General features: G+C 44.2%; 1 protein-coding gene across 3 annotated transcripts; it reads left to right on the top strand.

Annotated features, from left to right (window-relative positions):
* Positions 1-23: 23 nt before the first annotated feature.
* LOC136288583 (V-type proton ATPase subunit S1-like protein) lies at positions 24-21,082 on the top strand. 3 transcript variants are annotated; one of them, XM_066181943.1, is made up of 7 exons: positions 24-501; positions 11,874-11,914; positions 12,764-12,825; positions 14,356-14,597; positions 17,694-17,744; positions 18,602-18,845; positions 20,467-21,082. In XM_066181943.1, the coding sequence occupies exons 1-7, from the start codon at positions 350-352 to the stop codon at positions 20,767-20,769; spliced, it is 1,095 nt and encodes a 364-aa protein (XP_066038040.1). In that variant the 5' UTR covers positions 24-349; the 3' UTR covers positions 20,770-21,082. The 3 variants fall into 3 exon arrangements, with proteins under 3 accessions (XP_066038040.1, XP_066038041.1, XP_066038042.1); XM_066181944.1 differs by lacking the exon at positions 24-501 and adding an exon at positions 6,786-6,908; XM_066181945.1 differs by lacking the exon at positions 24-501 and adding an exon at positions 9,285-9,308.
* The last annotated feature ends 2,019 nt before the right edge of the window (positions 21,083-23,101 follow it).

The following is a 23,101-nucleotide window of genomic DNA, read 5'->3' as shown; positions in this document are numbered from 1 at the left end:
CGGCAGGGCCGTGCATCCAGGACCCCCGCCCATTTTGGGTGTGGGTTCGAGTCCCGGTGCCGCGCGTTGGAGTCCCCGGGGTGTCGGGTTCGTTGTGGCCTCACAGGAAATTGGGAAAAAAAATTTTGGAACCAGAGCTAGACATAGAAAACTGGCACTGATTTATTACCGCATCGCGTGCGTGCGGCTGTCTCTCTTCCTTGTCACCCACACCCAGGTGCTCACTTCCGTAGATTATATACAGTTTGTTACACAAGTGTGTTTCTACGTTTCACAGACTTTTCACCTGTTTCCAAAAAGCCTTCTACACACGGAAATCAATGTCACAGCTCTTATTACGTATGCACACATGTGCCCCATCCTTTTCACCCTCACCTGGCCTCAGGGACGAGGTGATGACCTATGCCACCAAACCCCACTGCCCAACGCACGCAGAGGAACTGGTTATTACTGGTGTGCAGAACTGCCGATGAAAGATCGCTTGATTGCTATTACTGACAGGTAAAACTGCAGGTGTTGTTTTTTTTTTTTTTTTTTTTTTTTTTTTTGTGGGGGCCCTTATTTCCACAGGGGCCTTTTGGCATCCCTGGAATGGAGGGTTGAAGTCCCGAAGGTCGTGGGTTCAAGTCCTGCGGAGTGTTTGGGCTGGACAAGGACTGTGCCCAGGGTCCGGTGGGGCTTGAACCAGGATTTCTACCTGGAATGAGCCTGTACCGAGCTGGAATTTGGTTCTTCCCCCAGGGAAGAAGCAACAGGATGAGAGAAAATGGCCTAAAGTTGCAGCAGGAGAGGTTCAGGTTGGATATTGGGAGAATTCCTTCCTGGAAAGGGCTGTCCAGCCCTGGCACAGCTGCCAGGTAGGGTCCCCATCCCTGGGGGGATTCCAAAGCCGTGTTGGGGACATGGGTGGGAGTGGCCTTGGCCGTACTGGGAGATGGTTGGATTGATTGGTTTTATGGGTCTTTTCCAACCTCAGTGGCTCTGTGATTCTTACTTGCAGCTTTTCATGGAATTGTGGAATGGTTTGAGTTGGGAGAGACCTGGTATCCCATCTAGTGCCACCCCTGCCATGGCAGGGCCACCTTCCACTGTCCCAGGTTGCTTCAAGCCCCGTCCAACCTGGCCTGGGACACTTCCAGGGATCCAGAGGCACTGTGGCTTTAATTTCTACACTGCCTCTGAGCAGATCTGCACAGAGCAAAGTCCTGGACAAGCTTGTATTTCTCATTTTTGAAAGCTGCTTCAGTCCACACTGCCAAACTGCATCCATCCAAATCATGAACCTTCCGTTCCCTTTTGGGAATGACTCTGAAGAGGCAGTAATTAGATATAAACACATCTTTTTTAACACAGCCTGTGCTCATGGCTTAAGTGGAAAATACATATTTTGTGTGTTTGCGTAGGGCTGGTTTTACAGTCATTCTTTATAGAATAACTAATAAAAATCTTTAAATATTGTAAAAATCCAACCTCCCCCTGCAAAAGAAACCCCAAGCAATCCCAAACAAAACCTTAAACCCCATCAACACTTGGAGGAGAAAACATTATTGTTGTAAAAGAAAGCCGTTGAAGATGCCGTTCTAATGTTGGAATGCAGTTGTCGTTTGATAATTTCAAAACCATTTTGTTTTTGTGAAAATGCTCCAGCTTTGCTTTACAAAGTTAGGAGTATTAAGAATACTTAAAAGGTGACTAGGAAGAAAATTGGTGAATGTAACATAAATATACAATAACAAACTGGCATTTATTGGACAAATATTCATTAAGAGGTCAAGATCTGGGAAGAAGATGGTTTGCCATGAAGCTACTATGGGGTTTGCTCTTTCTTTTTAAACTACACCAGGACTTCAGGATGCTTCTATTAAGACAGATTTTCTTCTTTTCATCACATTCTTCAAAATTAGTGCTGGGTTTGTTTTTTTTTTTTTCTTTAAATCCAATATGTCATGTTTTAACCCCAGATTGTTAACACCACACAGGATCTTCCTCATTCCTGTCCCTCTCCTGGAGGGGAATTGTACTGAAAATGGGTTCATATAAGAACAGTTTAATAACTGAAATAAAGTTAGTAGTAATTGTTAAAAACGTGTCTGATTTAATTGAGACAATAAATAAGAATAAAGTCAATTAAGGCTGAGGTGAGAGGTGTGCAGGCCCAGGTAACCTCAAGGTATATCCCTGGAAGGTATCCCATGGCAGAGGGTTGGAGCAAGATGACCATCAATGTCCAACCTGAACCATTTGGTGATCCTGGGACCCACGGAGAGTCTGAGATTCCTTCCTTTTTGCAGAACTCCCCTCCTGGGCACAGCCCTCAGGGCACTGTGGGCAGCTGTTCTCTTTGGAGAGTACTACCAGATAAGCGCTTCTAAAATTAAATGTCTCAGTTGGCCAAGCAGACAAATCCACCCAAAATCCCACCACTTATCCTGAAACTCCCGGTATAATCTGATCTCTGATGCCTGGCATCCCGTGGTGCTGCACAACCAGGGACAGCTGGGTTGTGACACACACTGGGATTTTTGTGGGGGTTTTTTTTGTGGGTAGTTTCCCCCCCAAACCCTCCCTGAAGGTGGAGGAAGGCCTGGAGTATGCACAGGGATTTCTCAGGGATGGGGTCCTTTGGGGATGTGGGACCCAAAAGGTAATCCTGGAATGCCAGACTATTTTGGGTTGAATGGAACCCTAAAGCCCATCCAGTTCCACCCCCTGCCATGGGCAGGGACACCTTTCACTATTCCAGGCTGCTCCAAGCCCCAATATCCAACCTGGCCTTGGACACTTCCAGGGATCCAGGGGCAGCCACAGTTTCTCTGGGCACCCTGTACCAGGACCTCCCCACTCTCACAGGGAAGCAGAAAAGAGTTGTAAAAGGATTAATTTTTGCATCCTATCCCAGAAGGATGCAGAAGGGCTTTTTGGCCTGGTTAGTTTTCCAGAGGGAGGGTCGTGTTGGAACTGAGACAAGATTTTTTATATTTCAAGGCTAGTTTTCTGTCTGTGCTTCCATAGCATTGTCAGTGCACCGTGAATCAGAGCAACAATGATATATTAGATTAAAAAGGTGACGTGTCCAGTGCTGTTACCTGTAAAATGGCTGACACTTCAGACTTTGGTTGATTTAGGAAGCTTCGTGGTGACCTGATATGGCACTGGAAGGTGACTGCAAACAGCTGGAAATGGTTTGTGCTGTGTATGCCCGAGGAGATGCAGCCATAGGGATAAATTATCCATCTTTATGGCATGCAAACCCAGCCTGTGCACAATTGCTGCAGCACAGCTGTCATCCCAGGGTCTCCATGAGTGTCCCTCTGGTCACTCTGTGTGACAGGGGGTGGCTGGACAACAGTGGCACACTGGGCGTGGGCAGGGTGTTACGTCTAACCACTCCTGACTGCTTCACAGCTCTGACAAACTGTGAGCCTTTGCACTGACTTGAACTGATTATAATTACCTTTCATGCAATGTAGATTAAAACAAACCAAACCAAACCAAACAAACCAACAAAACAACCCAAAAAGCATTGTTTAAAGTACAGTAAGAGCTGTAGTGCCTCCTTCCTGGGGATGGGAATGTCTGGGCTGCCTCGGTAGGAGATGGGGAGCAGACAAGTGGCGTCTTGCTGCCTGATCATCAGAGGAGGAGTTCTGCATCAGGAGTAACCACAACCAACACCTCATCTCCAAATGGGAGGGGGGAAAAATGATAAACAGTGGTTTTAACTGTTTTACTTGGAATACTGGAGCACTTTCAGCCTAGCATAGCCCGTCCTGCAGGCTGCAAACAACGGGACAAGAGGGAATGGCCTCAGGCTGTGCCAGGGGGGGCTCAGTTTGGACATCAGCAGGAATTTCTCCATGGAAAGGGTGCTCAGGCCTTGGCAGGGGCTGCCCAGGGAGGTTTGGAGTCCCCATCCCTGGAGGTGTCCAAGGAGAGGCTGGAGGTGGCACTCGGTGCTCTGGGCTGGGGACAATGTGGGGATCAGTCACAGGATGGACCTGATGGGCTGGGAGGGATTTTCCAGTCTCAGTGATCTTGGGATTCTGGGATTCTGCAGACTTCCCATTGACTTTGCCCTACACGTGATTCTTCTGTGGCCTTTGTGGCCGCAAGAAGTTCAAGGACGAAGCTTTTTCTAGTTGATTTCAGTATAAACCAGAAAAAAGTACAACAGCAACTCAAAAAAGGAATCACAAGAGCTCCCCTAACCATGCCCTTGTCAGGACTGCTGCATGCAAAGCTCTATTCAGAATTTCTTACAAAGCCCGGTAATTCACAGATGCTGATTTTGTCATCATTCTTCACCAGAATGAAGAATCTCATTTCTTTTCAGGTACCAAGTGTATTTGTTTATGCTTGAACCTCATAAAAAAGCAGCATTTTAAAGAAATTTTGAATTGTTGTTATTATCAGCAGGAGTCAAGGGGCGAGGAAAGGCTTTTATTCTGGCTCTTTGCCTCAGTTGACTGATTAGTGATTTACTATCAATACCCCTAGCATTAATATATAGTGAGATAATCAGGATATTTTAACTGATTTTTTCTGGTTTAACTTGTGCTGGCAGTTTGGTGTTAGGTGTTTTCTGGATTGTCTGCAAGCCCCCCATTTTTTCAGATCAAATTTGCAATATTTTTTCTGTGACATGGTGGTCCAAGAAGGCAGGTATTGATAAATTGATAAATGGAAACACAGGGAGTGGAAGTGCAGCTAAAGGTGGATTCAGATGTCACACAGCATCATCTGGGGTTCAGCCTATGCTGACTTTACCTGTGGCCTCCCATGTGTTGTTTATGCTACTTTCTTTCGCTTTGTCTGCTCTCAAAGGATACATTTTTTCTTCTTTTGGGCACTACTTTTGTATTTCAGAGTTTTTATTTCTTAGCTTTTACTCCCAAGTGGATGAGGAATGCTAGGGAAATGGGTGCATGTGGATCAGATCTCAAGGCACCACTAGAAAGCCTCTCTGTGCCTTTCCCTCCATTTATTTAGGAGCCAGGAGTGCTGAGGCATTGAACAGTGACATTAGTAACCTCACAGTGTTTAGAAAAGTGTGTGATGCTTCTGTCCCTTCCCAGGGCTGCTTAATTTTTTTAAACTGAGCCATGTGTCTGTTTAATTGCTCTTAACTTTAGCATTATGCATTGCTGATGCTTCTCAGAAAATTTAGGGGTTATCTTCAAGTAGGTTTTGCTTAATCCTACATTCCCTCATCTCATTTTTCAATCTGGGATTCTCACATAAGTATCTTTACTCCTCCTTAAATTGGATAGAAGCCGCTCGACTGAGGACAAGCTGTTGTGGGATTTCTCAGATGAGCAGATAGCCTCTGCATCCCAGAAGGAGAAATGAATTAAGATGGCAAATCCTTTTTAATGATTACAATGCTAAAGCCCCAATCCTTCTCTAATATCTAGAATGCAACAGGCAGGAGCTCCTAATCAGCAAAGTGGAGCTTCACTGCTGGTGCCATCAGCAGGGCGCAGGACAGGACTGGGTGTTTGATGCCTACAGATTGGTGTATGGCTGTGTCCTGCCTGATATTTAAGGGTTTTGGAACTAGATGATCTCTAAGGTCCCTTCCAAGCCAAACCATTTTATGACTTCATGATTCTTAGGGGTACCGGTGTGTGTGACCCACAAATCTCTTGAGGATGACCCAGAGCCAACCCCCCGTAGTAACTGTGATGTGTGGGGGCTTTGGTGTCTTTGATGTCTGATCTGGCAGCCCAGAAACACAACCACTGTGTTTCTGTGGCATCTCACAGCTGTGGCCTGGCCTAGAGCTTCCTACTGCCAGAGGGCAGTGGTAGATGGGATAGTGGGAATTGTTCCCTGGGAGGGTGGGGAGGCCCTGGCACAGGGTGCCCAGAGAAGCTGTGGCTGCCCCTGGATCCCTGGCAGTGTCCAGGGGCAGGTTGGACACTGGGGCTTGGAGCAGCCTGGAATAGTGGAAGTTGTCCCTGCCCATGGCAGGGGTGGCACTGGATGGGCTTTGAGGTCCCTTCCAACCCAAAGCACTGAGTAATTTTAGAATTCAAAGTAACAAAACAATTGATCCAGAAAGCTGGACACACACTGATTTAGTGCTGAAGAAAGGAAATTGCTTCCCAATATTTGTCTCCAAAGTTGAAATGTCCTGCTTTCACAACAGTTTCAGTTGCGATATTTAACTTCTTTTGTGCTTTCTTGCTTTCTTTCTTTCTGTCTGTCTTTCTGTCTGTCTTTCTATCTATATAATATATAGATAATATAAGGTATTATAAGACTTGAGAATATATGCAATTCATTCTGTGAACAGAGGGAGAAATTCCAGAACTGCTTGTAAACATCACCCTCACCTCCCTTTAAGGTTAGGGTTAAGTACAGATGAGAAGTGAACCTCAGTGTGATTTTAGAGCCCCTCGGATCCTGTTCATTTTTCTCCCTTAGCAAGCAGCTCTCACCTGGGTACAGTTTCCCCAGACCGACTGATCATTGCTTCAGGAGGTATCTGGGAGGTGCGAGGGCCACACAGAGGGCGGTGTTGGTGGGGCTGGAGTGGAGATAGGGTGGCGATGGAGCGAGGATGGGACGGGGAAGGAGCGGGGATGGGGCAGGGGTGGAGTAGGGAAGGAGTGGGGAAGGAGTGGGGATGGGGAAGGAGCGGGGAGGGAGCGGGGATGGGGCGGGGAAGGAGCAGGGACCGAGCGGGGCGGGAGCGGGGTAGGGATGGAGCGGGGAGGGAGCGGCGGCTCCGCCCGCAGCCGCCGCCACCGCTGCTGTCCCGCCCCCGGAGCACGGCGCTGATGTGCCGGGCGTGGAGGGGCTCCTCGCCTCCCCATGGATGGGAACGCTGCCCTGCGGCTGCTGCTGCTGCTGGCCTGCGCCGGGCTCGGCGGGTCCGAGGAGAAAAGCCCCCCGGGGAACAGGTCGGTACCCGGTCGCGGAACGGTGTCGGAGCTGGGTGAGCGCAGGTTTTGAACGCTGTCGTTCGTGCCGCGTTCAGAATGCGAGGAACTGGCTGTGGTTTCTTTTCCAGGTTTCAAAACACCCCGGGCTCATGCAGAAATTAATTATTTTGGGCCAGGCGGTGCGTTAGAGATGTAACTTTGAAACAATTTTGTGAACGTTGTTTAAAATCGGGTGTTTTCTGTGCATCCGCCTTACGTTTCATTACGTTTTAATGACTCCCACACTGACTTTCCCTGGTCCCTGGGAAAAGGGAGTTATAAATAGTATAACAGAAAGGGTGTGAAAACTACTCCAAGAAACACAGGCACGAAAATATTCTGCTTGTGTAGAATATTTGAAGTGTGAATCCAATATTGCAAGCGAATATTAAACTCACAAAATCACTGGAGATTTGGGTTTATTATTAGTAATGCTGTTTCACTCACTAATGAAACACAAACAGGGAGCCCAGATCATAGCAGGGGGAAGAGGGGACTTTGTAGAGCCAAGCATTAGGAAAGTGAAAACAGCCTGAGCTGTATGAGTTGAATGATGCCCAAAGTCACCAAAAACACACAGAACAAACATGCTGATGAAGGTCGCAGCTGTCAGTAAAATCTGTGCATTTGAGGCAAGAAGGACATGTGGTGATTTGCTTAAGCTTGTATTAAGAGATCTGGTAGTCAGTTACTGATAAATACTACAATATGTTTTCATTAAATAGCTTACTTGCTGCTCTCCTCTGCCATTTCTCAGATTTCTTACTGCTCTTCTTCATATATATATTTTTTTTCAATCAGACCAAAATCTGACAGAGAACAAGCAGTGGAGCATTACCTGAACTTTATTTCAATAAATATTAACAGATGAAGTCATGATCTTGGTGCCAGCGAATCAAATCGGAATTTTGCTTCATTGGGAGTGGGATTGTGCCTGCACAGTGTTTATTTGCTAGAAGTTCTATAAGCTTAGTTTCTCCTTTTGTATTAAAAATGGAAGCTTGAGTATCATCTTGTTCTCATCCAGACCTTGTGTCCTTGTTGGACACCCATTAAATTGCAAATCAGGCCCAGTAATCAGTGTTTTGTAAAATATTTACAGAAATCTGTCTCCCTGTGTCAAATCACACATTAAAAAAATGACAAGAGTTTTGGGGTTTTAAGATATTTCTTTTTGATAGAACTTACATAGAGGCATTTAAGAGTCAGTGGTGTTTTTTGTCAGGATGTTTCTGAGAAGGAACCAGTTCTTTCCTTGAATCTTGTCTCTCCAAACTTACACATTTATAGCATTAATAATTTCGCTGAAATTCCTTATGTCGAGTGTCCCTAGGAGTACAAGCAGTGCATTGCCCCCAGGTGCTCCTCACCTTTCATAATTTTATTTTTAGTGCATTTGAGAGGTCACATATTATTTTCCAATTGGCTTTCTCATAAATTAGCTGTAACCAGTTCAGCAGTCAGTGAGGAATTCTGCAGCTGGAGATTATCAGTCTTAGGGAGATGACTCTGAAGTAATGGAAATACAAAAATACTGTTTCTGTAGATGTAGAGTAAATTTCCCTATCTGGTGCAGTTTATCAGAGCAGTGATATGAAGAGTAGAAGCGTGGACATGGCATGAAAACTGTCTGTGGCCTCCACATTCAACCCCTGCTGAGTGCCAGGATTATTCATGTGGTTATCTGAGTGGAGAAAATGCTGTTTACATGGAAGTCCTCAAGAGCTGAAGTGTTTATCAATTTTGCAGACAAACCAGACTCTGTTATCTTATATAGATGGATAATGTCATCTGATAAGAGGAAATTTACACTTCCTTATACTTATAATCTTATTTAATTGGGTTTTACATAGTGATTAGTCCTTCCAGTGCTTTGTATTAGGGCTAATCCAATTTCATGTGGGTTCCTAAAATGCTTGGTTTGGTAAATTCAACATGCAACATACGTGCCTGGGTGGATCTGGGAGAGCTGTTTACCAGCTGGTAAGGAAAACTATGGCTCATCAAAACATACACCACTTGTGATCAAATGAATTTGAAATTTCAGGGTAAGAGAGGCTGATAAAAGGGTCTCTAACTCAATGTGCTAGAAATTATTTGCTGTGGAGAATGCCCTAGTGCTGGCTAGTTTCTTTTCTCCTATACATGTAATTACCATTTTTATAATCAAAGGGGAATACATATTTTTTAGTGTGTAACTATTTTCCCTTTTTCTCACTTTCAATACTTTTGTTTCCGTGGGCCCATGCTTCAGCTGAGGACGACAGGGCACTGGTGCCTGTGGATTCCCCAGCTTGCCTTTTGGGTGGAAAAGCTGCTGTTTTGGCATCAGGGTGGTGGTGGACAGCCCATGGGTCACACCCTGATGACACCTCAGGGGTGAGTGTCAGAGACAGGTGACAGAGCTGATAACATCAGTGTCCACCTGTGCCTGCCCCAAAACTGGGACAGGATCGTCCCTGTGCACCAGCAACAGCCTGGATGTGCTACGGTGACATGGGGTGATGGATTTCCCTTCCTGATGGCACTGCATGCCTTCTGCAGGAGGAGAGCAGGCAGCCAGCACTGTTAATTAACGGAGTAATTAGCAGGAGGGCCTGGCTGGAGGCACCTCCCTCGCTTGCCTGTCACAGGGCTGAGTATGTTCGCGGCGCTGTGGTGGCTTCCAGGTCCCCCTCTGCTCTGCGTTCCTCATGAAAACATGAATATTTCATCAGCTGTGCACATTCATTCTGTTTGAGTGTCTTCATGCTGAAAGCAGAGATGTGACAACTCTTCCAGAGTGGCTGTGCCTACGTGGGGTGTGGAGGAGCCAGGATTCATTTTTCTTAATGGACAGCCACAAAAACAGAATTAACCTTTCCTCTTCCATGAACAGCGTAAAAACCTGTCAGGGAACGGAATAAATTGCACAATTTTACACCACTCTTTGTCCAACCCAAATATTTTAATCCAGCTATCACAGCATGGTGATTTTGAAGCTGGAATAAATGGCTGTGAGTGCTTAATTATGCATATATGCATATAGTGCTTAATTATGCATATGGAGAGGAGCTAAAAGTATAACTGAGCATAACTATCTATCTATATCTATCTGCAAATAAGTATAACTAAAGTCAGAATAACGAAATATCTTTTTGGCATGCCCCCCCCCCCCCCCCCCCCGCCTGCCCTTTTCAGCCTGAAGGCTTCTGTCATGAAGAAAGACTGGAAAAGATAAAAAAAGCTGCATCAAATTACAAGACCCATGTTCCTAACTGTAAAACAGCCTGAGAGAGGGGTTTGTTTAAGCAAGAAAACAAGTTTTGGTCCATTGTAGCTACATATTTTGTTACCTGTGTGTCAAAATCTGAATATTTCCACCCATCTCTGAAGGTTGATTGCTGTAAGCATGAGCAGCCTGAAGGTCCCTGGAGACCCCAGGCCAGCACCTGGCACCCAAAAAGCAGTAGGAGAAAGAGGACCCACTCTGAAAGTGCTTCTTGAAGCCACTGGGGTTTCAGAGTTGCAGCTGAGGACAAAGTTGGCCTTTCCAATGGCCTCTCCAGCATGTAAATAAAACTGCCAGATAAATTTTGAGCAGAGTTGAACTTTCCTGAATGTAAGATCTTTATAAAGTTCTTTCAGCCTGGCAGCAAGTGGGGTGGGCTCTAGGCTTCCCCACTGCTGCTTGGACTCATATTTATCTGCCCTTGAGGGTGCTGTGATGGAAGTTAGGTTGGGATCACTCCTCTGTGTGTGCCAGTGGGTCACACTGATCTCCCTGCCCAGAACCCATCAGGGGAGGGTTCACCCTGCTGTCCAAGCACTTCCCAGAAGTGCCAAGCCCAGACTTTGTAATTCCAACAACCTGTGGTGAAATTTGCACATAAACACAGAAAACGGCACTAATTCCTAATACTTACATGCCAGCCTCAGTGTAAATATTTCCACAAATTTTTCTGCTGTGGTGTTTTGGAAAGATGGTAAGAAATGGGGCAAGGGAAAAAGATGGAAGTGTTTTTCCATGTGCAGTGGAAGGTGAGGCAGGTCTGGAGGGCACCGAGGGGCACAAGCAGGGCAGAGTGTGGAAGGTCTGTGGGTTGGTGCTCAGCTGGGAGAGTGGGAATTCTGATCAAGTCTTGGGAAGGGGACAGAGACTATCACAGGAGCAAGTCAATCCACTGGAGCAGGATGCAGGTCCCAAGGAAGCTGCTGTAATGTGGAAGGTGTTCATGGATTTATGGAGAGGAGTCTGGTCCTGAGTGAGTCCTGGTTTCTTGGACTTAAATCTTTAGGTGTTGGTGTTTATGAATCCACTGGGTTTGAGTCTCTGGCTCAGGAAAGCTGTGCTGACACCAGCTGAAGAAATGCCTGAGAAGAAAATCAAATGCTGAAAACTGCATGAGCCTGGTATTTGTCACTTGAGATGTGCTTCACCTGAACCCTGCCTTGCAGTGACTTCCATGAGATTTGTTATTGACTAAAGCATCCAGGAGCTGTCTTCACGTGATGTAAATCTGTGCCTAAGGCATTCCAAGCCCCTGCTATTGCTCTAAATCCACTATGTTGCTTCTGATCTTCCCTGGGAAATGAGGGTGGCGCTGAGATCTCCTTGGTTCCCCTGCTTGTGCACTGGAACTGTCTCTGTCCCCAACCCAAAACTGACATCCCATGGGATGGGACTAGAGGGGTAATGAAGCCTTTTGTCAGCGTGGTAAGGGCATGGGAGTGCCTGTCAGGGCTGCTCCAGCTGAGTGATCTCTGAGAATGAGACATTTTTAGCCAGGCTACAGCAGCTTTGGGATAATTTGCTCTGCTGCTGTGGTCTTCACCAGCCAAGGACTCGAGTTACCTTTGGAATGTTTTGTGGAGTGAAGCAGCAACAGGAGCTTTCCCCACTAAACTTCCTCCAGACTTTGAATTCAGATGCTGCACAATAAATACTTTTTTCCTCTCTCCTAGTTCACATGAATTTTCAGATCAAGATTCTCTCCAGAGAAATGGTAAGGCTTTCAGTGGGCTGAACCTCTGGTTGCTGGTTCTGTTATTGTGGCTGTAGATTTCATTCCCAGATGTTGCTTCTCTTGGCATTGGAGACTTTTCTGTCGCATGTTTTGTTAAAGCATAACCCTCTTAAATATACCCTTTAGAGTATTTGCCTATTAAAATAATAATTTACTGTCCAACTCTGAGATGCAGTGAGAATGTGAAAGGAAAAAACCTTCATCTTTTTTTAACCAAATGAAAACAGAGTTAAACATTTGAAGGATGGAGCTGTGAGAGTGCCCATGAAATGATCTGTGCTTGTGAAACTTCATGCCCCTGGCATGGAGGAGTTGGGATGTCAGAGCATTTGTCACATCTTCCTGTCTCTGGCAGTGCAGGGAGAAAGTTCCCAGCATGTTTTTTTTTTTTTGCTTTTGCCAGGCAATTCAGCATATACCCTTTGATGAAATTTCTGTATGAAGAAAAAAGCATCTTTTGTTTTGTTTGAGATGAATAAATACAGATATAGACTGAATCCTGTAATTTTGGGACACTGGAGATCCTCCTAGTAAGGGTGACAAGGTGTTCAATGAAAACAAGAGGAACAAGAAGTTTTTTTCTAATTTACCGTTCTTGTTTGGTGAACAAGAAAGGTAAATTAGAAAACACATGCAGTGAAGGTGATATTTGCTGTAAATCAAGTATTTTCCCAGGCAAAATCAGTAATTCTGACATATACATTTTGTGCAGAGATAATTATTGTTTTCATAAGAATGTGAAAAATTTCATAAATGTGTATTTTTATAAATATGTTTATAAATGGATGTTTATAATATGTTAATAATGAAATAACACTCCTTTTGCAGGTCAGCATTACAATGGTCGTGTGAAGCCAAAGTTTAATGTCAATCAAGTGGCAATTGCACAGGTAATGTCTGGAGGACTGGATCTGTGAAGTCTTTTCACAGCACACTTAGATTTTCCAACTTACATTGCTGAATTAAATTGGTTTCACTTTGTTTACAACAAACAGCCAACAAAAACATCTAAGATATTGTGATACAGTTCTGCCTCAGCACTTGTACAAATAAGCTCTGCTTTTCTGAGGACTGAGGTGACACCTCAGGTGCTGTTGCTGGCTGGCCATGGGTTTGGGCACAGGATCTTTCTGGAAGGACAAAATCCTTATATCCATATTCTGTACAATGGGTCTTGACTGCTGTGACCAGTCTTGTTCTCATATCAGTTGGTACTGAACGAAGAGCTGAAGCATAACTTCAGATTTTTACTGGGAGTTTTTTTCCTGAGACCAGGCTGTAGATCTTGTCAAAAACTGAGCATAAAAGTCTTCCTTACCAAAAGAAGCTTACCAAAAGTGATGCATTCCAATGTTAGTAACATGTTGAATAAACCTCTCTCATATGGACTTCTGAGGAGACAGCCTTGTTATTTATATAAATACACATATAGCCACTCAGCACATTTCCTGACCATGATTTTGCCTTGCCTTCAGCTTGTTGCTGTCAGTGTTTACTAATTTTAATCTGAAAACATCCTTGTGCCATATGTAAGGTCCAGTATCAAGAGGATTTTTTCAGGGTCTGAGCTGAGAGTTATGATTTGCCAATTTAAACAGCACACACACACACATGCACACACTTTAAGCCAAGACAAAACCTTGGGGCTTAACTGTGTCTGTTCTGGAGCCTGGTGAGATGGTGTTTATGACTGGGACTCAGAAAACCTTTCCTGTTTTAATGTGAACTTGCAATCATATGACATGTTAAAACCAGTCATGCAGATATTGTGTGTGTTATAATATTTGGATAGGATGGAGATGGTGACTGGAAATCTGAGCGTGAAATCTGAGAATAGCAGTTAAATTCTCTAATTCTTTTTGAGGACTAAGTCAATTTGTCTTGCCTGACATCCAAATTGTCTTTTTGCTAGGAAATTTGGCTTATAAGGGATGTCAGTTTTCTGGAGTCTGCAGATGACATGGAAGCTGCAGTCCCTGGATTTTAGTCCTTCAGCTGATTTTGTAAAAGCAGGGATCCCTACTTGATCAATCCCATTCTGCAGCAGGTATTTCCCTGATTTAAAGCTATGGTGAACTAAGCTGCCTGCATGCAGGTGTGAACTCAGATATTTCTCTCACCTGGACAGCTTCCTAGTGTGCTTCCACCATGGTGGACTGTGCCCTTGGCACAATCTGAGTCCTTTCCAATGGGCTGAAGCAATTCTTAGAGGTGTTCTAGAGAGTCTTCAGTCTTCAGCTGAGGGGAGCACCTTCTGTGCTGGGGCTGGATGTTCTGTGAGGTGCAATCCCTGTGATGGGAAGGGGATACAGCCTGGTATCCCTCTGCTTCCTCAGTCCAGGGCTGGCTCATGTGTTCTGGTGAGATGGTAACTCCTGAAACCACATCTTCTGATAGAACTCTTTTGTGTGGTTCCTCAGGTTGTCAGGTACAACTTGAGCAGGGGAGGACAGTGGGAAGGAGCACCCTGGAGGCCATTTCCTCACAGCCACTACAGCCCCCTGAACGTCACCGTCAATGGCACCCCCTGCATCCTGTTCTGGGCCAAGAGGATCATGATCAGGTTTAAGAACCACACACAGCTGGATTTGACAGAGAGGACCTTTGGTGCCAATGCCACCGTGGACATTGGGGACTCAAACTGCAGTGAGGACAGCGCCATGTAAGGGGAATTCTGCTCTGCTGCTGGAACTGGGGCCAGATAGCCACTCTGGGAGTGATGCCTTAAGATTTTACCTTTTATATTTTTCAAATCTTGTACTGCATTAGTGCATAACTCTAAGCTCCATTAGGTGTTAGTTAACTGTCTTCACATTTTGGTCAGATAAAACAGTCCCTCTGGGCCTGTGGTCCAAGGACACCCTACAGCCTCAGGCCCCAAATAGTATAAACAAAAGTGAATTGGGAGGGAGCAAACTGGGGGTAAATGACTACATTACCTGAAACTGTAATTGGATAATTAGCCCCTGATATGTAAATGGACCAAACTTAAAATTGTCTGGAAAACTCGTGACCATCATCCATCTTGGGTGTAACCTCTGGGAGGCTTCTGACTGCCCAAGGTGAATCTATTGAAGGCCTTTAAGAAATACCTGCTTTATTCTCTCAGTCTTGTCTCGCCTCTGTTCTCGGTAGCCACTCCAAGGCATCTGGAGAACAGCCCTTGCAGAGTCCCAGGCTTTTACTGATGATGTCCTACCATTGCAGGCAGCAAGGGTTATGTAGTTTAAACCCAGCCTTTTGTGGACATACATATTCAGTTATTGCAGTGGTGCAGTCCCTCCTTGGGGCAGCCAGCTTTGCTCTTAGTGCCTATGGAGCTGAAGTTGTTGGTCTGTTTCACCTCCAGCTGTTTTACACAGCTGCTTGTGGGGTTGCAGAGGGGATCCTGTGAAGAATGTGGGGCTTAGGTGCTGTGCTTGACTAATTATCCTTTCATGGGGTGTGTTCCAGTGATGCCTTTTTGGGACTACCAAAAAACAAAAGCCAGAAAAGATACTAAAAAGCAGATATATTAATGAAGGGCCTTTAGGTACATTTCAGGCAGACAAAGTCCCCCCAGGGGCTACACACAAAAATGGACCACAGGTCACGGATTTTCACACTTTTATAAATTTGGGCCTTTTGCATATTGGGGCTTAATGTTCCAATTACAACTTCAGATAATGAAGTCATTTAGCCCAAGTTTGCTCCCCCAAACAACTCACTTTTGTTTATATTTCTCAGGGCCTGAGACAGTGAGGTGTCCCAGGCCTAGAGAGGAATTGTTGTGTCTGATCAAAATGGGAGAACAGTAGCTGACACTGTATATGGAGTTAAGAGTTATACACTAAAGAATTGCAGGATTACAAATACATGAAAAATACAAAAGCTAAAATCCTAAGGCATCACAGTGCTGCACAGGGTGCAAGTCTGTGTTTGGATGGTCATCCCAAATCCCAGGTTGTTACCTGTGAAGTGCTGGAGTCAAAGAGTGGGTTCATCACAGGTTTGTATGTGGCACAAGAGTGTCTGAAAACCTGAGGTCTGCATACCAGCCTGTCATTAATTTCTTCAGTATTAACAGCATTTAGCAGTTTTGCTTAATGTTTCTCACCCTGAGTAAAGAAGTATTCTGCAAAAGTTGGCTTTTTATGCTTCTCACCCCGAGTGAGAGCTCAACAGGAACCCCACTGTATCCAAAATCCTCCAGTGCCTTGGCTGTTCTAGGAAGGCTGGTGGTATTTTTAATTTCCTTTGCCATGTGCCTGATTGCTTCTCTCTCACTCATGGCTCACACCAGATGCCACTCTGGGAGGCCTGAAAATCAGAAGGTAGATTCCTAATTGAACATCAGCACTAATTCTACCCCATAAAGGGAGTTTAAATCTGTAATGACACACACAGCAATAAAAATAACATGACCAAAACCAGCAGTTCATCTTCTATACAACATTTCATCTGTACATCTAAATATGTTTTCACTGAAAAGTAGGTGTTACCTCTTTCTGATTTTACAGCACAAGGTACACAGACGTTTTGGTGAGGTTACCAGAAAGCTAAAAGTGAAATTGAAAAAGAACATTACATCTTCATGTCTGAATATTACATCATCAGCATGTGAACTAATCCAGCACTTTTTTGACAGGCAGAGGTAGAGAATGGAATAAACTTGTGTTAAAAATAAAAAAGCTATAACAAACATTCCTCTCTCTCTTCTGGCCTACCATTTGAAAGTAATCTTTTTCTGATTAGTAAGTATTTTAACCTAACAGAAAATAAACTAAGGCAAAATTAAGAGTTTCAGAACACAGAGAATGGTATCAGGTATAATAATCCAAGTTGATTTTTTTTTTTAACTGAATGGCACATTTGCCTGAGTCTAATCCTCAACTGCCCCTGATTACCCTTTGTAGTAAAGCAAGGGACGGTTTGGACTCAGTGTCCTGTTGTAGGGTACCAGTGTTACCCAAGAAGTCTAGATCACCTATGAAATTGTGGGGCTAGTTGTTCTTTTCTTTGGTTGATTGGTTTGTTTGTTTTTAATCAGGTGTTCTTGTTTTTGTTCTTTTGTTTTGTTTTTGTATTCTTCAACTTTAATTTTGGAGGCCTTTCAGAACCTGCATGCTTTCACTATGTTTTGTTTTCGTTTTACTTGAACAAAGAGAATCTCTATGCAGGTTTTAAGAAGCAAAATATTACTTTTAAGCAAGAAGAATATATCTAGCCTAATTATGCATTGCATTAATTAACATGATAGAGCCTTTCACTTCATTGAACTTCAGGTGCCCAAGGCTGCTGCAGGTGAGCATTGCAGAGCTACTTCACAGCCAGGGCATTTGTGAGGCTGTAAAGAAGGAATGTGGGAATCTGAACTCTTTCCTCTGTTTTCTTTCATGCTCTGATATTTAAAAAGATGAGGACAAGGTGTCCGTTTACACTTCCTAATGACAGAGATGTCGTGGCTTGAGGAGGAGAACAGATATACCCTGAGCCTAATTATCAGCTATGGTGGGAAGCAGTGGGATTGATTTGTGTTGGAAGTTAAACTTGAATTTCTGTTCTTTCTGAGTAGTCTGGACCTTATTCCAATTAACAGGTAAATGAGTATATTTCACTGGAGGAAGATTTAATCCTTTCAGTTTTTTCCCCACTGACTTTAAGGGTAGACTGAGTAAAAAATTCCATGTATAACTGAGCTTGATCTTTTGTGCTGCTTTTTTCTCTGAAAGTTTCTGAATTTTTTTGCTAGCCAGATGTTACTTGCTTTTTGACCTAGACTTTCCCTGAAGTTTGGTGACATTGGCAATCTAAAGGAATTTGTTATCAGGTAAGTTTATATAACAAAATTTTTACCGGATAATAATATGTTAACATAAATTGTTATGCAGTTGCTTGGGGAATTAAAGAGAATTTGTTTAAGCAAAAATAATGTGAGAGAAACTCTTGTATAACTGAAACACCTGCATTCAGCATGTCTGTCTATCACTTGCCTTGTTTTATTAAGGCTTTTTTTTTTCTACATTGACTTTTCTACTCGTGGAAAAGTTTGGGTTGTCTCTTTTGTGTAGAATCCTCCTGTGTCTGAGATTTTAGCTAAACTTTGCTAATTCAGTACAGACTGGGTATCAGACTGTGACCTACTTTATGTTTGCTTCTTGGTGATAGAAGATAACAGCATTTCTTGATGAGTGACTTTCCATACACTGTGTGGGGTACAATACCAGTGTTGCATTCATATTTTTCCCAGTAATTAGGCAAAATCCCCTCATATTCTTCTAGCTTTGTGGGAGAAACCAAACTCCTTCAGCTGCCACATTGAGCAACCTCAAATCACAGAAACCCAGGGTATTTGGGGTTGAAAGGGATGTCTGGAGATGATGCAGTCCAGCCTCCTGCCCAGTCAGGGTCCCTTGGAGCAGTGACACAGGAATGTGTCCGGCTGGGTTGGGATGTCTCCAGACAGGGACACTCCAGGCCCTCCCTGGGCACCTGTTCCAGGGCTCTGCCACCCTCTGTGGAAAGTTGTCCCTCCCTTTCCAGACTCCATGGAAGGAGCAAGAGCTCATTCTGGTATAAACTGGTCATGCCAAGGAGTCTTACAACGTTGTTCACTGCATGAATTTAACAGTTGCAATCCTCTGACTCATTTTCTTACTCATCTCTGTTCCAACACCGCATTCCCAGGCTCTTGTTAACCACCAGCTACTACCAGCTGTCCGTGCAGAACTGGTTCAGCTTGCACAGGCTGCAGCTGCTGTACAACCACTCTGTGCAGGCGACGTTCAACGCCACGGGGATCCACGCGCCAGCCACTAACTCCTTCCACTGTGAACACGTCAGCAGCCTGCAGAGATATGATGCCCTGCTCATCCCCAGCTCTGCAAACGACCTCTCCCAGCTCTGGGAGGTCACTTTCATCGACTTCCAGGTGATGCCATGGATTTCAGCCAGATGGATCTCATGGATAGATTGAGGGGAGGTTTTGCCCTTTTGTGCCGAGGAAAGACTGTCCCCTTCATTTTTGGACTTGTGCCTTACATGTGATGCCTTTTTGGAACAACCTAAAAACAGAGGCCAGACAAAATTAAGGGAATAAAAAGTGATTATATTTGTTGAAGGGCCTTCAGGTACATTTTGGGCAGACAGAGCCCTCTCCAAGGGACTACACCCAAAAATGGACCATGGGTCACAGGTTTTCATGCTTTTATAAGTTTGGGCCATTTGCATACTGGGGGTTAATGTTCCCATTACAGCTTCAGGTAATGAAGTAATTTAGTCCAAGTTTGCTCCCCCAAACAACTCACTTTTGTTTACATTTCTCAGGACCTGAGACAGTGAGGTGTCCTTGATTCCCAGGCCTAGAGAGGAATTGTTGTGTCTGATCAAAATGGGAGAACAGTAGCTGACACTGTATATGGAGTTAAGAGTTATACACTAAAGATTGCAGGATTACAAATATATGAAAAATACAAAAGCTAAAATCCTAAGGCATCAGTGGAGCATGAAATAGAAACGAGGAGTTTTCCTGTCCAAGGAAATTAAGGGCTGTTTTCTGTAGTTTTTCTGCTTGTGTTCCCTCTAGTGGTGAGTGAATTTAATTTCCTGTCATTCCATCATTCTGAGCTGAGCTCTCACACTCAGCACCAATAACAGCACCACAACACAGGCATGGGATCCATCTCACTTTGCTTTTGATGCCTAGGAATTTTTACCTTGTGCCCTGATTATAGTTACCCCAGCCTGCCTCTAAAGCCACTGGATAATTCCCCTAACCCATCTTAAGTCCTTATTTTAGGATGAGATTAATAATCTTCTGGAAGTGCCAATACTTCTGACTTTGACAATGAGGTAGCCTAAGATGGCAGGGCTAGAGTGTCTTGCATTTAGAGACCTGAGTCAGAGAGCGTGAGGAACTGAGAAAGGAATGGAAATAACTGATCCCCTTTTGCCACCATGTGAAAAATGTCCATGGACTGATTTAGTGGAGCAGTCAATTCCCTGCATGTCAGAGTGCTAAAATCCGTGTTAGAACTGAAGCCACGAGTAAAACTTGTTGATGCTTTCCACAGCTGGGTGCAGCTTCCTGTAGTTTAGCTGGTTTGCTGCCACCATACCCATGTGGAACTGGTGAGAAAAATCTTGTCCTAGGGCAGGCACTTGAGGACATTTCCTGTTTTGTCAAGTTGAAGTTTGTGCAGTCTGAAGCAGAGACTCTGGAGAGCGTCAGCAAGTGATGCGTGAGATGCACAGTTAACATGAAAGGTACCACACTTGCAATTAAATGTTGCTGGGCCATCAAGAGTGAGCATGGAAGGTTTTGTTTGAAACACAGCTGCAAATCCTTTGGGCAGCGGAGCAGAGGGGATTAGAATAGCTGGCAGTTTCAGAAGACTGACCTGGATAAACTCTGAGCATTAGCTCCAGCTGTCAGTGGGAGACACAAATTCATGGTGTGCAGGTGTTAAATCAGAAATTCTTACTGCCATCAGGAGCAAATTAATGAAACGCCAGTATTTTATTTAACATGATCCCTCTTGTTCTCTATGTAGATTCAAGGTTTTAACGTTCAAGAAGGACATTTTGCCTACGCTAGAGACTGTGCATCCTTCTTCTCCCCAGCAATCCTGATGGGGTTGGTGATGTCCTTGGTTCTGCTGCTGGTCCTGGCCTATGCTCTGCACATGCTCATCCACCTGAAATCTCTCGACAGGCACTATGAATGCAAAGCTTCTCCTGCCTATTTTGCACAAATGAAAGACAGTGACATGGGGGATGAGAAGGAGCCACTGAGAAACAGTGGAAATGAGTCCTATGAACTCAGGAACCAACAGTTTGGTAAAATCTATATTTAGCAACGGGTATCTGTCTCAGTGAAACAGGTGTTTTCTTCTGCTGGCACTGTTGTATGTAGTCTGTGCAGATTTTTTACCAGCTGATGAAAGGAAAAGTAGGTAATAGATTATTTTGCCAGTTATTCACTGATAATCATCTCAAAAATGCCTTGGGAAAGAAGGTGAGAAAAAAATTTCCACTGTAAGGGATATGCATATTGTAAGACTTTATTGCTGTAGAAAAAAAGCCAAAATGCATAGCTCTTTGTCCAGCTTACCAAGTCCTGAAGAGAAAATTTGTAATGGACACTTTGAAATTAAATAAAGGTTTAAAAATCCCCCAAACCAAACTCTTTGCCTATTCTTTCAGACGGAAGATTTTCCCTCATTTTATATTTGCTCTGTGTCCTGACAAAACAGCACCAGTTTCTTTCTCAGGATGTGTTTTCCTTTTATTTCCCAAGTCACATCTCTTCCTTTTTTCCCCCCATAAACTCCTTTTCCTGTTCTGGAATCTTCAGGGCTACATAAGGTGTGTTTTTATCCACTGCACAGATGAAATAGTGGCTGCAGGACAGCAGCATCCTGGTGCTTTCCTGTGTCTAAGCTGGAGGTTTATCCTGAGGATCTGATGGGAAAACACCAGACGTCTGCTAGCAAAGGCTTACCCTCAACTCCCCAGCTCAGCTCTGTGCCAGGAGATGGATTATGAGCATTATATCCTGTAATTCCAGGTTAATTTCTTTTCTACCAAATCCCATCAGTCTCTCTCAGGACTTCTACCTGAATGGAGATTGTCAGATGGAAAATATATATAAATAGAGAGGTGGAAGCTGCCAGCAGTGAAAAGGATACTGTGCTATGATTTTCAATGCTTCTTCAGAGAGTTTAGGATACTGCCATCCCACTCATACTTTCCTCTGTTAGCCGCAAAGTTTGGGAGCTCCAAATTAGCCATAATTTGGCCCTGATTTCTAGCAAGCAAGAATACAGCAATGTTCTTAGCACTGTAGTGCTTTTATGCTACAAATAATGGAAACCCCAGCATGATAGAAAATCAATCAAAACCAGACTTGCAACAAATGCCTTTTTATTTTACATTACAGAATTAATTAGTTGTTTGTAGCCTTTGCAAATTATACTGCAGTCTTTAAACACCTTGAGAGATGTCCACATACATTCTGTTTAATGGTACAGCTGACACACAGAATAAATGTGGAGACCTAAGAGATTAGTTCATATAGGAAGGCACTTCCTGTAAGTGCCTTCCTATAACTTTCCCTAAGAGGGAAAAAAAAATATCTTTGACACATAACCAGGTGTAATAGACAAGCTTTTGAGGGCTTGCCAAGGCTGCCTGTGGCAAATTGCTGTCAAACTTTTTATCTGTTTCACAAAGGGAGCAAGAAAAAACATGAATGCCTGGGAACCTGAGTGGGGCTGGCATGAGAAGGTGAGAATTAAACACTGCCCAGGCTGGTCCCCTGTCATGCACACAGAGGAGGCTGATGCTGGACAGAGCTCAGGGTGCCAGTGCCAAACAGGAGATTTTCCTTCTGATCTGGATAGGTGGGCTGTCCTGCCTGGGGCTGAGGAAATAAAAACCTGGCACTGCTCAGTGGCACCTGACTGTCAAATTGACTGTGAGTCCTTGATGTGAAATCCTCACCTGGCTGAGCTGCTCTTCCCAAACCCCTGGTTCTTGAAGAACCCCTTCTTCCCACAGGGGTAATTTCTCCTCCTGACTGGTGTCTGATAGTGCTGCCAGGATAATTCTGACCTGATAATTCATTTCCTTGCACGGTTTAAACAGGCAAATCAACACCGCTGCTGTGAGAGGTTCTACAAGACTGAGATTGGCAATAAGGGAATTTCCCTCTGGTCCTGTCCCTCACTCCTCACACCCTTTTCCAACCCAGCTATGTTCCTTTTGCCTTTCCTTGGTTTTCAGGGTGAATATCTGCAGGCTTAGTGCTCGAGATGCTCAGCACTGCAAATTTCCAGCGTGTGCCAGTCCATATTTTTTGGTGCAGAATTTCCAGAATTTCAAGACTTGTGTGTGTGTCCCTCCCAGCCACTCCTGAACAAGAGACAATAAGTAGTACCTGATAACTTACAAGGAAAACTTCAGAAGTAAAGGGGAATGCAGATAAAAATGAAAAATAAAATACCAAGAAAAAAAATATCTTTCAGTTTATCAGCTTTTTCTAAATCATGGCATGACTGGGATGTCCTGGGGAAAGCAGTAGACATAGTAGTTATCTCTCCTGTGACTTTTTGTGTTGCAGCTCTGCCTGGCAGTGGCAGGTAATCGTCCTCTGCTAGGTAGCCCCTGTGTTACCACAATTCTACT

Source organism: Chamaea fasciata, unplaced genomic scaffold, assembly GCF_029207755.1.
Source record: "Chamaea fasciata isolate MVZ Bird 193981 ecotype frontalis unplaced genomic scaffold, bChaFas1.0.hap1 SCAF_4, whole genome shotgun sequence".
Lineage (NCBI taxonomy): Eukaryota > Metazoa > Chordata > Aves > Passeriformes > Sylviidae > Chamaea > Chamaea fasciata.
The sequence above is the reverse complement of the archived record's forward strand: the minus strand, read 5'-3'. Positions and strand labels throughout refer to the sequence as shown.

Coding starts and splice junctions, on each gene's coding strand:
- LOC136288583 (XM_066181943.1), top strand. CDS start 350: ATGTGCCCCATCCTTTTCACCCTCACCTGGCCTCAGGGACGAGGTGAT. Junction 11,915..12,763: donor AGATTCTCTCCAGAGAAATG/GTAAGGCTTTCA, acceptor CTCCTTTTGCAG/GTCAGCATTACAATGGTCGT. Junction 12,826..14,355: donor ATCAAGTGGCAATTGCACAG/GTAATGTCTGGA, acceptor GTGGTTCCTCAG/GTTGTCAGGTACAACTTGAG.